The sequence below is a fragment of the Juglans microcarpa x Juglans regia genome, chromosome 2S, assembly GCF_004785595.1.
Source record: "Juglans microcarpa x Juglans regia isolate MS1-56 chromosome 2S, Jm3101_v1.0, whole genome shotgun sequence".
Taxonomy (NCBI): domain Eukaryota; kingdom Viridiplantae; phylum Streptophyta; class Magnoliopsida; order Fagales; family Juglandaceae; genus Juglans; species Juglans microcarpa x Juglans regia.
This window is the reverse complement of record NC_054597.1, coordinates 21394163-21409907: the sequence shown is the minus strand read 5'-3', so window position 1 is coordinate 21409907 and position 15745 is coordinate 21394163. Positions and strand designations below refer to the sequence as shown.

At 39.7% G+C, this 15745-nt stretch overlaps 1 protein-coding gene across 1 annotated transcript; it reads right to left on the bottom strand.

Annotated features, from left to right (window-relative positions):
* Nucleotides 1-6507: 6507 nt before the first annotated feature.
* On the bottom strand, nucleotides 6508-7503 carry LOC121253468. The gene has a single exon (XM_041153480.1). The coding sequence runs from the start codon at nucleotides 7501-7503 to the stop codon at nucleotides 6508-6510; it is 996 nt and encodes a 331-aa protein (XP_041009414.1).
* Nucleotides 7504-15745: the final 8242 nt, after the last annotated feature.

Below are 15745 nucleotides of genomic sequence, written 5' to 3'. Positions count from 1 at the left end.
TTATAGTTAGGAGTTCGGATTTTGTGCTGATCTTGAGGAATTAATGGTGACTTGAATTTTTTAGATGATGCTTGTAGTTGGAGATTAATCATTTGGTTGTGCAAAATTTGTTATTGATGGTTAACCTTGGAAGTGGCCATTAGGTTACCAAAGGTAGAATTCAATGGAGGTTTAGAAGTTGTAGCATAGGAGTTGATTGAGGTTAGCATGGATTATTGTATGGAGCTATTAATCATTGGAATTTATTGGATGTTGTATTAAGGTTCTTGGGGAAAGAAGATTTTGGATAACATAGCCATCATAGGAATATTGGGCGTGATGTGCCACTGGGAGACTAATGTGAGTATGATGGAATTACCTATGGGAGTAGACTTGAGAGAACATTACTTACGCTTTTGGGCGTTGGTGATGTATGTTGTCTCAAGCGTGTTCTAGTTGTATCATGTATCCTGTTTTAGCATAATGTTTAACCTTGCCAATTTCGAGGACGAAATTTTTTTTAAGGGGGGAGAATGTAACACCCCATATTTTAGTGTATTTTTATTGAAGGATTATTTTGATTAATTCAAAAATTTATTATCTTGTTTTAAAATTGTTGGATTTTTAGTTGGTTTATTTTATGATTTTTAATTTTATAAAAATTAATTTGAGATGTTTTCTTAATATTTATTATTGTGATGCATTTAAATTGTTCATCTTTTAAATTAATTGATTGTTGGATTTAAATATTTTATTTTCATTTTATCATTACGTTTAAATTATTTTAATTGAGATGTTGTTTTGAAATCATTTTCATTCGATCATTTTTGTGACCCAAGATGTGGGGATTGCATCTCATTTCTTTCCCTCCATTTTTCTTTTTCCCTTTTCTTTTCCTTTTCTTTTTCTTTTCTCTTTCTTTTCTCTCCCCTGCTCTCCCGCGTGCTACGACCCGCTCCCTCTCTCCTTCGTGCGTTGCTTCTTCCTCACCCAACCCACCGCCGTCGCGCCGCCGTGTACGACACCGCCCCTCCCATCAGCTTCCCCACCTGCTGGCGACCACCTCCCTCCGTTTCCAGCTCCTCCATCGCCGCCGATAGCCCTCAGGCCCAACACCAAGCCACGACACCTCTTGTGCTCACGCCACCACCGGCCACCATCTCTTCACCGCTTCCTCCTCGACCTCCTAGCAACCCAATGGACCCAACCCCAGCTCCGATCCGTCACCAGTGAAGCCTATTTATCTCCATCTCTGATTTTGACATTTTTTGCCTAAAACTACCATTTGCGCCGCCACCCACGGCAAACCACCACCACCACTAGCTTCACTGACCTTTCTACGCCCTACCCTATCAATTTCGGGTCTTAGTTTGTCCCCATTCAAAAGTGGGTATTTGAGACCCACGGCCGCAGTGTATTTTACACTGCTTCGTTGCTGAGCCACCACCTTTTGCACTACCGTGATCCTTCAGAAATTATTATATAGCACTGTAAGTATTTTTTCAAAGAACTATCATGATTTAAATATATTTTTACACTAACTCATATTATTGTGATCTGGTTGGATATGCCGGACTGAGTCCGAGGAGTTCGGGGGTCAGATTGATTGTGGATGGAGTTGTGTGTTTGGTTGGTATTATGAAATGTTGGTTGTTGGTATGGTGTTGTTCATGTACATGGCATATTGCACGCATGATCATGTTTGTAAAGAAAACTGGATTTTCGTGTACATGCATTCATGTTCATGTGTTTCATGAAAACTAGGTTTTCATGTGTTAAAGGATTTTGAGTGCGTGTGTATCACGACCCTAAGCCGAGATGGGGTATTATCTCGGTGGAGCTCCTCTGGTCACTCGGGAGCGGAATATACTGAGTGATGTCCCCTGGGTTGTCGCTGGGCGACAACGGGATCGGACGAGATGGTCTCGTGACATCTCCGTGGCCCTTCTGCTGGCAGGGGCTAGAGGATGCTTGGCCACGAACGCGCTGGGCGCGGAACTGAGCATCGCTACGAAGCCAGGACGTGCGGATGATCCCTAGGGGAGATCATGGTGCATTGGTTAATGGATTAATGGGCTGTTTTCTAGGAAAATAACGTGTGTTGAATAAAATGATTTTATGTGATTCATTTTCTGGGAAAATGATGTTTTATTGATTTGGGTCATTTTCTGGAAAAATGATAGATTATTATTTTTGGGCCAAAATAGAATTTTGGCATGTGTTGGAAAATATCTATTTTTAGGAAAAATGATATTTTGGATTTGATGCATATTTCATCATATGCATGCATGTTGGTTGCATCAATATGTTTTTATCTCGTGGTTGTTTGGGTTATACTTACCTGCGGTACCGTTCTCTGGTAATGCAGATTTTGATGCAGAGGAGGATGAGGGTGAGCCTGAGGATCCAGCTCCGCCCGAGGAGTGATCTGGGATCACTCGTTTGGTTTGGACTTATACTATATTTATTTTGGATGACTGTATAACTTTTTAAAGATGCTTTGTTTGAATATTTGTATTAAAATTCTGGTACTTAGTTGATTTATTAATTTTATCCACTGCGTTATTTATTGTACACTGTTGCATGTACACACACACTTGACACTATCGTTGGGATGCATGACCGTGTTATCATCATCCTGACGTCACGATTCTCGTGTTTTTCTTGTACGTGGGGGTTGGGGCGTCACAGTGCCAACGACATCAAATTTGTTGTAGTGATACATGATGTCCTCGAGTTGGTTGGCAAGCTAATGTGTTCTCTGATGTAACTTGTATTCTCTGTGTGAAATCTAGTGATTGGACATTCTCTATGTGAGATATGGTGTTTTGAAATATTTCTATGTGAGAATTAACAATCTAAAGCATCTTTGTGTGAGATTAGATGATCTTAAACATCTCTATGTGAGATCGAATCATTATAAATATCCACGTGTGAGATTGGATAAATACGATGTGTTTTACAAGCTCAAGAAGAGGGTGATTCCCCTCCTTGGCGATATATATATATACATTTGAGTTTTTCTCAAAGAGAAATTTCACAGAGGATGACTCCTTGTCATGCTTATGTATCGGTGTTTTACTCCGAAGGTGATTCTTTGCCATAAATGCCTATGCTTTGCTTAGAGGGTGATTCATGGCCATGCACAATAAATTATAATTCATTATATTGAATCTTTTCAAAATTATCAACAAAATGAGGCTTTGTTTAAAGTTTTTAATAAAAGTTTTTCAATTTATATTTAAGAAACCAATTTAAACTGATGCCTCATTTTAAATTTTGTGCCTCAATTTAACAAGATTATGATAGGTCCCTTATAATTGTAAACGACAACACTCAAGTATATGTCCTCTTCAGGTGAGGATGTACCACAATTATTTGCTGGAATAATTTTTCTGACGTTCATTGATAACCCACGGCTACTTAAATAGCAGTCATGTTCATAAAACTAAAAATACAAACTGAAAAACAGAGTTGTCGAAAATAGAGGAACCACCTAGAGCCACTACTAGTAGCTAACGCCTAACAAATGAAATAATGGAAACTGACTCCACGTACTAGCGGAAATAGAAATGCAACAATAGAAAGATAACATCAACAGAAAATAGAAACTGACTTCAACAGCTACGACCCAGTCCATGCACGCATGCATGCCACTCCATGCACTACGTCCTTACTTCCGTTAGCCTTCGCATGTCTAACGTCATGGCCTATCAATACTCCCCTCCTCAAGTGGATCCTTGTCCTCAAGGTCCATATTTGGAAACTGCTCAAGCAACGATTGCTTTGTCTCCCACGTGGCCTCTTCTGCTGGTAGGCGTTTCCATTGAACCAAGCTTTCTTCTTCAAATTTATTTCCTCGTTTGACCCAGCGAGTGTCCAATATTTTTTTTGGTTCCAGAATAAGAATGCCCTCATCGGTTACTGGTGGCAATTCCGTGGATGGTACCACCAGATCTCCCATGAATTTTTTTAGCAGTGAAATGTGGAAGACCGGATGAACTCTGGCTCCTTCTGGCAGCTGAAGCTTGTAAGCAACCGCTCCTATTTTTTGCACGACTGGGTATGGTCCGTAAAAACGACTAGCAAGTTTCTGGTGGGCACGTTTGAAAATCGATTGCTGACGGTAGGGATGCAACTTGAGAAACACCATATCACCGATTTCGAAAACCACCTCCCTTCTCTTTTGATCCGCTGATTGTTTCATGCGATTAATGGAAGTCTCCAAATTTGCTTTTAGTTGACGCAGCAACTCATCTCTGGATATGAGACTCTGGTCTACCTCATGCACCGAAGAGTCACCACTATGGTAATTGGGAAACAGAGGAGGCAAACGACCATATAAGGCTTGGAACGGAGTCATTCCAGTAGACGCATGATATGTCGTATTATACCATAGTTCAGCCCATGGAATGTAGGTGGTCCACTTGCGCAGCCATTGATGAACGAAGCAGCGCAAATATTGTTTGACACATCGATTCACCACTTCCGTCTGTCTGTCGGTTTGCGGATGATAGGCGGAGCTGAGTTTTAACTGAGTACCAGACATATGAAAAAATTCCTGCCAAAATCGACTAATAAAGATGGGATCCCGATCGCTAACAATCGATTTAGGGAGGCCATGCAACTTAATAACTCCTTCGACAAATTTTTCAGCCACGCTCTTAGCAGTAAATGGATGAGTGAGAGTTAAGAAATGTGCAAATTTACTTAACCTGTCAACGACTACTAAGATTGTATCCTTGCCATGGGAAGTTGGCAAACCGTCAACGAAGTCGAGAGAAATATCATCCCAGATTTGACATGAAATGGGCAAAGGTTGCAGGAGTCCAGCAGGGGGAAGTGTCTCAGACTTCATTTTCTGGCATACCTCACAGTGCTTGACATACTCTTGGACGGTCTGGTGCATTTTCGGCCAATAAAATTGTTGAGCTAGCAGTTTGCATGTGCTTAAGACGCCTGAGTGCCCTCCAATCTTGGTATTGTGCACCTCATGCAACAGCTTAGCGCGTAATGACTCGCATGATGGAATGACTACCCTTCCCTTAAAGAACCAAAGTCCTTGATGTCGTGAATAGCGTCCTTTGGTTTGAGCCTTGGCCGTCCGATCAATAGATTGAATATAGGGATCACCTTCGTAAGCATCTTTAATCTCATCCCATAAGGTTACAGCTGCTACGCGTAGATGATGAATTACTGGACTGTTTGGCTTGCGTGACAGAGCATCTGCAGCTGAGTTCTCACGACCTGGACGGTAAATAATTTCATACTCATAGCCCGTTAATTTGGCTACCCATTTTTGCTGCTCCGGAGTTGCCACACGTTGATCCAGGAAATACTTCAAGCTGCGTTGGTCAGTTTGGATAAAAAATTTCCTTCCCAGTAAATAACGTCGCCACAGGCGAATGGCTTCTATAATGGCAAGCATTTCTTTGGCGTAGGTTGACCATGATTTTTTCGTAACTCCCAGTGCTCGACTCATAAAGGCAATGGGCTTGCCTTGTTGAGTTAAGATCGTGTCAATCCCCTCGCCTGATGCATCGGTTTCAATGGTGAAAAAATCATTGAAATTAGGCATAGCCAAAGTAGGGGTAGTGGTCATTGCTTGCTTAAGAGCCGAGATGGCTGTTTCGGCTTCTTCATGCCATCCGAACTTCCCTTTCTTGAGTAGGTTGGTGAGGGGTCGAGCGATGATGCCATAATTTTAAACGAACTTTCTGTAGTATCCTGTCAAGCCTAAAAAACCACGCAATTCAGAAATATTAGTAGGTCGAGGCCATGCAAGCATGGCTGCAATTTTTTTGTCATCAACCTTCACTCCTTGAGACGTAATGATATGCCCCAGGTATTCCAATTCTTGCTGGCCAAAGGCACATTTGCTTATCTTGGCAAAAAATTTATGCTGCCTCAAAATCTCCAAAGTTTGTGCCACATGCACCACATGCTTATCCCACGTCGAACTATATATGAGAATATCGTCAAAGAAAACCAAAATGAACTTTCGAATGTGAGGTTGAAATATAGAATTCATGATGGCCTAAAATGTCGATGGTGCATTACAAAGGCCAAAAGGCATTACGAGGTATTCGTAATGGCCATTATGAGTACGAAAAGTAGTCTTAGCAATATCAGGAGGATTTACTCTTACTTGGTGATAGCCGGCTTGAAGATCCAACTTTGTAAAATATGAGGCGCCATATAATTCATCCAGCCTGTCGTCCACTGTTGGAATGGGGAATCGATCCTTGATAGTGGCGTTATTGAGTGCGCGGTAGTCCGTGCAAAATCGCCAACTTCCATCCTTTTTCTTTACGAGTAGTACCGGTGAAGAAAGGGACTGGTGCTAGCACGAATATGCCCGGAATCCAGCATCTCTTGGACCTACCTTTTGATTTCTTCTTTCTAAAAATGGGCATATCTGTAGGGGCGCACATTAATCGGTTCGATGCCCTCTTTGAGTGTAGTGCAGTGATCTACCTCGCGCATAGGTGGTACACACGAGGGGTCTTGGAACACATCCTCGTATTCCTATATAACCCGTTGCAGGTCTTGATGCTTAACTTCATAAAATTCACCCTGTAAGTTATTCTTCGTGGTCGACAGAATGCGTACCGCAAACAACGTATGGCCCCTTCGACATTTTTTTGAGATTTCTTTTAACGTTGCCTCCTGAACAGCATGTTCACCTAATCCTTGCAATCTGCGGGCTTGCTTATTCCAGTTGAAGTCCATGGTTAATTTCTTCCAGTTACATAGCACGGAACCCAACATTTCCAACCATTGAATACCCAGCACTAGATCAAGACCTGATAAGGGTAGAGAGAAAAGGGTGGGGTAAAACTCAGTGCCTTGTAAATTCACCAATACCTTATCAAATCGTCCTTGACATTTTAGCCGTTCGCCATTAGCAACTCGAACGATGAACGGTTCCGTTGGCACTACTGGTAAACACAGCGAGCTTGCCAAGCGATCACTGATGAAGTTGTGCGTGGATCCACTGTCGATCAGCACCATTACTTCGTGGGAGGCCATAGTCGCAGTTATACGCATTGTTCTCGGGACGGTCCATCCCGTCAATGCGTGGAGCGTGATTTCAGGTTCCAGTTCTAGTTCTTGCACTTCTCCCATGTCTCCCCCTTGGTCAAATTCCACCGTATGTTGATCAGTGATGTCCTCACAGATCACATTACCAGCACCTTCGTAGCCCTCCAAGAGTAATAGCTGAGGTTTTTGGCATTTATGCCCAGCTGTAAATCGTTCATTGCGGTTAAAACAGAGGCCTTGCACTCTTCTCTTCTGCATCTCCTCCCATGATAAACGCCTGACTGGAGCTGCTGAGGTAACGGGAGCTACCCAATTGGGTTGTGGAAGAGCTAGGGGAGCTCTTGTAGGTGGTGGTCGCATGAACCGCCGCTGTCGTGTGAGCTGCTCATCTCTCATTTGTGCTAGATTAATAGCCTCCTTGAGGGATTGCGGTTTGAACATCCGAATCCCATCAAAAATTTCAGCCTTCAAGCCACCCATGAACGTCCCCACCAACGCCTTCTACGTCCATCCACGCACCCTGTTGCCAAGCTTATCAAATTCACGTTGATAATCTCTCAACATTCCTAGCTGCCTGATCCTTGAGAGTGCTTCATCAAAGTCTTCGCATTCTGATGGTCCAAAGCGAGCCCATAATTCCTCTTCAAATTGTTCCCATGAAATCTCTCGTCCTTCTTCCTGTAACGTTCTTCGAAGCCACTGCCACCACTGGTTGGCTTCCCCTTCCAGGTGATAAGCAGCCATGGAAACCTTTTGGTTTTCTACAGTGCCCTGGTATTCAAAAAATTGTTCCACCTGGTTGAACCACTCGTCGGGTCTTCTCCAGAGAAGCGTGGAAATTCTAGCCTGGCTAATTTTGACGAAACAATCGGTCTACCGCCATCTTGGTTGTCTCGGTGGTGATTACCATGATTTGAGGATCCGGATTAGTGAGCAAAACATTTGAAAGTTGAGTGAGAGCTTCCTCCATCCGCTGTAGTCCTTCTTGAGCTGTACCAAGTCCAGACTCCAAGTGCTCGATACGCTCCTTGTTAGTTCCCATAAGTAACCTGGCTGTGATGCCAATGATAGGTCCCTTATAATTGTAAATGACAACACTCAAGTATATGTCCTCTTCGGGTGAGGATGTACCACAATTATTTGCTGGAATAATTTTTCTACCATTCATTGATAACCCATGGCTGCTTAAATAGTAGTCCATGTTCATAAAACTGAAAATACAAACTAAAAAACAGAGTTGCCGGAAACAGAGGAACCACCTAGAGCCACTACTAGTAGCTGACGCCTAACAATTGAAATATGGAAACTGACTCCACGTACTAATGGAAATAGAAATGCAACAACAGAAAGATAACATCAACAGAAAATAGAAATTGACTTCAACAGCTGCGACCCAGTCCATGCACGCATGCATGCCACTCCATGCACTACGTCCTTACTTCCGTTAGCTTTCGCACGTCTAACCTCCTCCCATATACTTGGGATTTGGTTTTAGGCCCCTCCCCGAAACGTCGTGGCCTATCAGATTATTGTAAAATTTATTTAAAAATATAAATTATTCCTTGTATTAAATATAAACCTTAGTATTATGGGGCCTTACACAAATTAAAAAATATAAAAATATTACTGTAAATTTTTATTTAGTCTTTTTATATTTTTCTAAAATAAAAACATCTTATTTTATATTTGGGGCCTTATATAGAGTGGGGGCAATGGCCTAACTGGCCTTCCCCTTAAGCGGACTCTTCCTTTTGGTTATCCGACACTGAAGTGTGGAGTACTGTAGAGGATGCGCCATCTACGGGTAGTCACACACTAAAATAGTACTTTCATCCTCAATCATCTATGCCTACCAGTGCCAATATTAGCAACCATAAGCTCAACACATTTTCATTATATTACCTTTTTTAGGTAATTAACTCTAGGTAGCAAGGCTCGAGTACTGATCGGTTGAATGATCGGTTGAATGAATATGTGTCCTTGTGCCCTATTACAAATCAGGTATGATATTAAGGGGTCCAGATCCAACGAAAAGTAGAACCAAACCAGAGACCTTTAATGTAACACACGGACGAGCCAAGCCCCATTTTTAAATATTTTTGGACTTATATGCATGAAAAGACTAGTTGATTTTTCGAATACTTATATACATATAGATTATGGGTCTAATTTATTTTCAAGAATCCAACTTAGAATTTATTTTTTAAATGTTTGTTATCTTTTCAAACGGACTCTAGAATCCCTTTTTCATTAAAATTCTATGACCCATGTTTTATTTATTTATTTATATATATATTTAGATATATGTATTTTGTAGCTCAATATTTGTGGGAAATCTATTTTTTTCAAATTCTAATTAGTTTCAGTTGCCTCTCTCCACGTTTAGATAGTTTTGTTTTACTTTTTTATTTTTAAGTCCCCAGCCCCCACTTCGCACCACTCTTGTAGCCCCATGCTTGCACGTCTCTTCATCCCTTATCTCTTAGGGTTTTTTTTTTCCATCACCTATATATAATACATTCATCCCTCCTGCATGAAAAGAAAACTCCAAGCCGCAAACCTACTTGGAAGCCTTCCCTTCCATGCACATTGTTTCCCTCCTCAAGCACCACCTCAAACCGCAACCAACACCTCTACGCCTTCATGTCCAGGAAACGCAACGTACATTGCCACCACCCTCTCCCACAATGAACCACCCTTCACAACCTCCATGCAGTCACCATCTTTTTCATTGTGGCAGTGTAACGCCCCGGTCCCGAATGGGTCGGAGAGTTACTACTTGTCACTTAAAAATCATGTCTCATAATTCAGATATAAACTCTAACTTCTCAATTACACATGAATCTCAATGTTTAAAACTTTGATATGAACCCATGAAAATAGAACCTATGAGAATAGAATCTCATGAATCCACAATCAATTTGAAAATTCATCCAACAAAACTAAAATCAAGCCAGTAGAAAATTTAGACCTGTTAAGAAACTCGTTTCAAGAACCTAGATTATATAAAAATCTAGACCCGTTTAAGAACCTGTCTCAAGAAGCTAAATTATAAGGAAGAACGCCACAAAAGTTGTGATTTGCCTTTGATAAGTTCAAAAGTTCATTCAAGAACAAAAGGAGATAAACTTAACTCACAATGAATAAATTTATCAAATTTTATAAACTTATTAAAATGAGGTTATAAAGAGTATTTAAAACTGGCATGGGATTGAGAAGTTTTTCGGAAGTGCAAAGGGCCATGCATATGAAACTGGCATGGTCCCTTTTGTCAACTAATTCTTTGTGGGCTCAGTTTATGCTGCAAAAATATGGAAAGGGTAGGCATTTATCTCTGGTGGTCTCTACGCATGCAAGTTCTCGGTTATGGAGATCAATTGTCTCTGTTTTACGAGAGGTTTATGAGTTTTAGAACGTGAAGGTGAATGAGGGTCGATCATCGTTTTGGTTTGATAGATAGGTCGGGGAGAGGCCGCTGTGTGAGTTGGTTTCTTCTGTGGATCAGCCTATTTTGAAGATTAGTAATGTATGGCTTGATAATAAATGGGATCTAGAGGAACTTTCTCAATTGGTGGGGCAAGAATTGGCTAATGAGGTTTTAAGGAAAGTCTGTGCTGGCAGAACAGGAGAGGATGTGCTAATCTAGAGGCCAAATCCAAAGGGTCAGTTTTCCTCAGCTAGTGCATGGGAGCTTATACGGGTGAAAGGAGAGTAGTACCCTTGGATGGATTGGATGTGGAACAAATATTTACCTGGGAAGTTCTCGGTATGCATGTGGAGGGCGAGGTTTAGATGCCTTTTAGTTGACGAGCAAGTTCGTAGCCGTGGGGTTTATCTAGCCTTGAAATGTGACTACTGCGAGGTGCCACAAGTGGAAACTTTCGATCATGTACTGGCCACTGGTGAGTTCGCACAGCAGGTGTGGAGAATGGCTACTTTAGCTATGGGGGTTCGGTGTATGCAGACGGGAACATGGTGGAGTCAAGTGGCAATATGGTTTTCATGTGTAAATAAGTCTACGCAGAAAGGAATAATTATTGGGTTGCTCCCAAGCATCTTAACTTGGTGCCTATGGAGAAGAAAATGTAGAGCAAGGATGGAAGGGATTCATGAAAATGTAGTGGGCGTTTGGAGAACTATTCGTACTTGGCTAGGAGCTATGGTGAAGGACAATAGCGTGTTTGACCAAATCGATGAGTTACGGTTACGTGAATTGGACATCCCAGTTCAGCGTCGAGCTGGTCAGCATGTTCAGCTTGTAGCTTAGCAAAAACCATTTGCTGGGTGGTGGATATTGAATGTGGATGGTAGTTATAAGGGTAATCCGGGTATGTGTGGTGGTGGTGGAGTGGTGCGAGATAATTGTGGAGTGCTTATTGGTGTTTTTTCAAAATATTTTGGGGTTGGTACAAACATGGAGGCTGAGTTGCGTGCTCTTTTATTTGGCGTGAAGATTTGCAAACAATTGGGTGGTTCTCATGTTGTCTTAGAATTTGATTCGAAGGTGGTAGTGGATTGGCTTAGTGCTCGTCACTATACGTTATGGTATTTATGGGATTATTGGGATGAGTTACTTCATGAACTTGAAGGGTTATCCTATCAAGTATTGCATCAATTTAGAGAAAGTAATAAAGCAGCAGATTTCCTTGCTAGAAGAGGTGAAGTAGGCCATGTGGGTTATTCTGGTATAAATGATTTGTTGCCTAGGTTACTACGGGGTATAGTTAGATTAGATAAAATGGACATGCCTACATTGCGAGGGCGCTCATGGTTGCAAACTTAGATGCTAAGAGGGGTTTTGGTTTTAGTGTTTTGGTTGGTTTTTTCAGTTTCGATTTTTGGCTTTTTTTTTTTTGGAGTTTTTTTTTGTGTAAGTTCGAGTGGTTTGGGTTTTCTTGTTACACAGTATTCCTCCGTCATAAGTGAGTGATTGTTTAATAATATTGGGTATGGGCCACTCTTGGACATGTGGCCCTATCTCTACTAAAAAAAAAAAAAACCTAATTAAAACCCTAGCCAAAATAAATCCCCATCTTCCAAAAATGCCTTTGAGTGAATAGTGCTACGTCTATAGTACGACTACAGTACTCAGCTACAGTAACTTCTTAAAACCCTAGTTCAACAAAATAATAATTTTTCTAACATGCCCATGAATAAGTTCCCCCTTAAGTCCTCATAATAAACCCAACTATTTTAGACTAATAAAATAAGTCATTTAAATGAATTAAATAAGTTGAAAGCATTCTAGTGCCCAAAGCGTCTAAGTCATGTTGTTGCCCTCTTCCATAACTTGTATCAAATGAATCAAAACTGGATTGTCATCCTTCAATCCCATTTTGAATGTTGGGCTCTTGCTAGACTCATCCCAAGTGGATTGCATCAATCCTTGCATTGCTTCCTTATTTTTTTGGCTCTTGATCTTGTAATTGGCCCATCTGAAACTTGCAAAGGATCTTTAAGACTAGGTCCATCTTGGTGCCCATCATTCCCCCTCTCCTCAAAAGGATTCGATCTCGAATCTCCACTTACATTAAATGGAGAACCGTTAGAAACATTGAAAGTAGTAAAAACATGATACTCACCAGGAAGATCCACTTTATATGCATTATCATTAATTTTCTCAAGAATTTGAAAATGTCCATCCAAGCTACTCCTATCATCAACAAACAAAAGCATCAAAACTAAAGGAGTAAGTGGATTAAAACCATAAACAATTTCAAAAGGAGAGCAGTATGCAAGGTTTTATTATATGCACACTCTAATAAGGGCAAATAATACTCCCGCAAACGTCTATGTAACAATTCAATGAATGGCAAATGATACTCTCACAAACATTCATGAAACACATCTAAAGTTTTCCTTACACCAAAATGACCACTCCAATTAAATGCAAACTTAATGAATGGCAAGTAATACTACCACAAATGTTCATGCAACACATTAATGAATGGCAAATGATACTCTCACAAACGTTCATGCAACACATCTAAAGTCTTCCCTATACCAAAGGTACCCAACAAACCACAATATCTATCACACATAAGCAACTTACGCATAAAACTAGTAAGCACACAAAGTCTATTCTCTCTAAACAAGTAACAATCTAGTTTATAGAACTTACCAAACGATACTTTCTCATATGTTCCATACACACTATCAAAGTCATCATCATTAGCATGCAATTTCTTATCATATTCAAATCTCAATAACTTTGCATTTAAAATAACTTGCTAATGGATTAACCACAAAATTTTCCTCACCATGTGTGTATTTGATTACATAAGAAAAAGTCTCAATACAGTCCTCCCACTTAGCATGCATTCTAGTCAACAACTTACCTTATCTTTTCAAGTGTGTCAAGGACTCATGTTCTTCAAAGAAAGATCAGGTAGGAATTGTCGCATTGGCACAAAATCAATGTAGTGCTCTATCTCCCTAATAGGTGGCAATCTAATAAACACACCGCTAGGAAACACGACCTCATATCCCTATAATAAAGAGACAACAACACTAGGGAAAGATACGTCAAGTTCGTTAGTATTAAGACTCGCCTTAGCATAAAAACTCACTTTTCTCTTTGTTTTTCTCTCACTTTTTTCACTCACTTTTTCTTTACTCTCTTTTTCTTTTCCACTCTCTTTTTCGCTTTCACTCTCTTTTTTTTCTTTATCTTTTTTTGAATTCTCGATCTCACAATTATTTTTCAACTCATTCTCTCTTTCTCTTGAGGTCTCAGCCTCACCCTCATCATTTTTCTCTCTCTCTCTCCCTTTCGGCCTCACTATTTCTTTTTTTCTCAATCCCACATTGACTCTTAGTTTCTAGCTCAATCTCAATTTTACTCTTACTTTTTAGCTCAATCTCTTTTTCACTTTTTCTTTATTGATCACTCTCACTTTCACTCTTTCTTTTTTGATCACTCTCATTTTCACTCTTTCTTCTTTGAGCAACCTCACTTTTTAGTTTCAGTTGGTCCCCATGGACCTGTGTTGGATTTAAAGGAGCAAGTTTGATTGTTTTTCTATCCTTTTCAAAATTGTAAATGTTCATTAACCCATTGGATCATTTTCTTATCATACTGCCACAACTTTTCCAACAAAATATGGCCAGCATGCATAGACACTACATCACAAAGCACCATATCCTGGTATTTTCCAATTGGAAAAGAAACTAGCACTTGCTTATTTACCTTAACCTCCCCACAATCACTCAACCACTACAACTTGTATGGTCTTTGGTGTTTCAAGGTAGGTAAATTCAATTTCTCACCTAAAGTATTGCTAGCCAAATTAATACAACTCCTCCCATCAATGATCATTCTACATACCTTGTTGTTGATGTGGCATGTAGTATGAAAAATGTTCTCGCTCTGCTGCTCTATATTATCCATCTTAATATGTGTATTGAGAGCACGCCTGGTAACAAGAGACTTGCCATACTTTTTATTCTTACACTTATGTTCAATACTAGGCTCATGTCTCCTCCTCTCTCTCCCCACCTTGCAGTTTTCTACAACTACATCTCATTGATCCATCCTATCTCTTACTTCACCCAATACCAAGTTCAACCACTCAAACTATTTTTGCATGGATTGCAATACAAAGGATGAGTTATCTGCCACTCCCTTTGGTGATGAGTCACTCTTACGAGACATCGTAATGTGCTACACAAAAGAATGTTAGTGGAAAAGCTCACACACTCCTTTATGTGTTTACACTCAAATAATGACACTCCACTCATGTTTCACTATTAATTCGATTTTTCCCGATAATAGTCTCATACTCTCTTGCATTTTACCTCAATAGTTTTTTCTGCTCAAGTTCCTTAAGAACTAGTTGAACTAAATCAAGATAATATAACCTTGTATGATTCCAACCAACAATAGGTTCAAGAAACAAGAATAAGAAACAAGAAATGAATAAAATGACATGAGACTCAAGGAATTTATATGAGGGAAAGAATAATTATAAAACAAGATACCAACTAGAAATATGTATTCAACCCCTTTGATGATAAAACTCAATCAATAAATATCTTTCTTTCTGTTTGTTGTGACTATGTAACAATCTTCGAATATGCTATCTTTGCTTTTCTTTTTCCTTTCTTTTTTTTCAAATTTTTTTTTCTTTTCTTTTCCCTAATTCAATCACAAACAATAATATTCAATTATGAAAACCAAGCAATTGAATTCAAACACACAAGAATTGACAATAAAGTATAAGAGAATCAATGGAACGACACTCCAAGCAATTAACAAACTTAGAGATGCAAGAAACCCTAGTATTTTGAAACCCTAGGTGATGCAAATTTCAGCCAAACCAAACTAGGAGCTTAGGTTGGATCTTCAACTCATCTCAACTCATCATTACAACTTTTTCAAATTCCAACACAAAATATAATAAACAATTCAACTTTTTCAAATTCCAAAATAATAATAATATTTAAAAATAATATTCTAACAATATTTTATCATCTCAACTCAACTCAATTCAACTCACTTCAACATCCAAACACACCTTTAAGAATTCCGACAGCCTACTTTATTTATTTATTTTTTTTGCAACCCTAGAGCAATGAAGCCCTAGAATTAAATTTAAAGATGCAACAATTAAAAGATAGAATCAAACCTGATTGAAAAACCGAGTTTTGAATATCAAATGATTTGAACCCATGAGAATAGAATCCCTTGAACCCACAATCAATTTGAAAACTCACCGAAGAA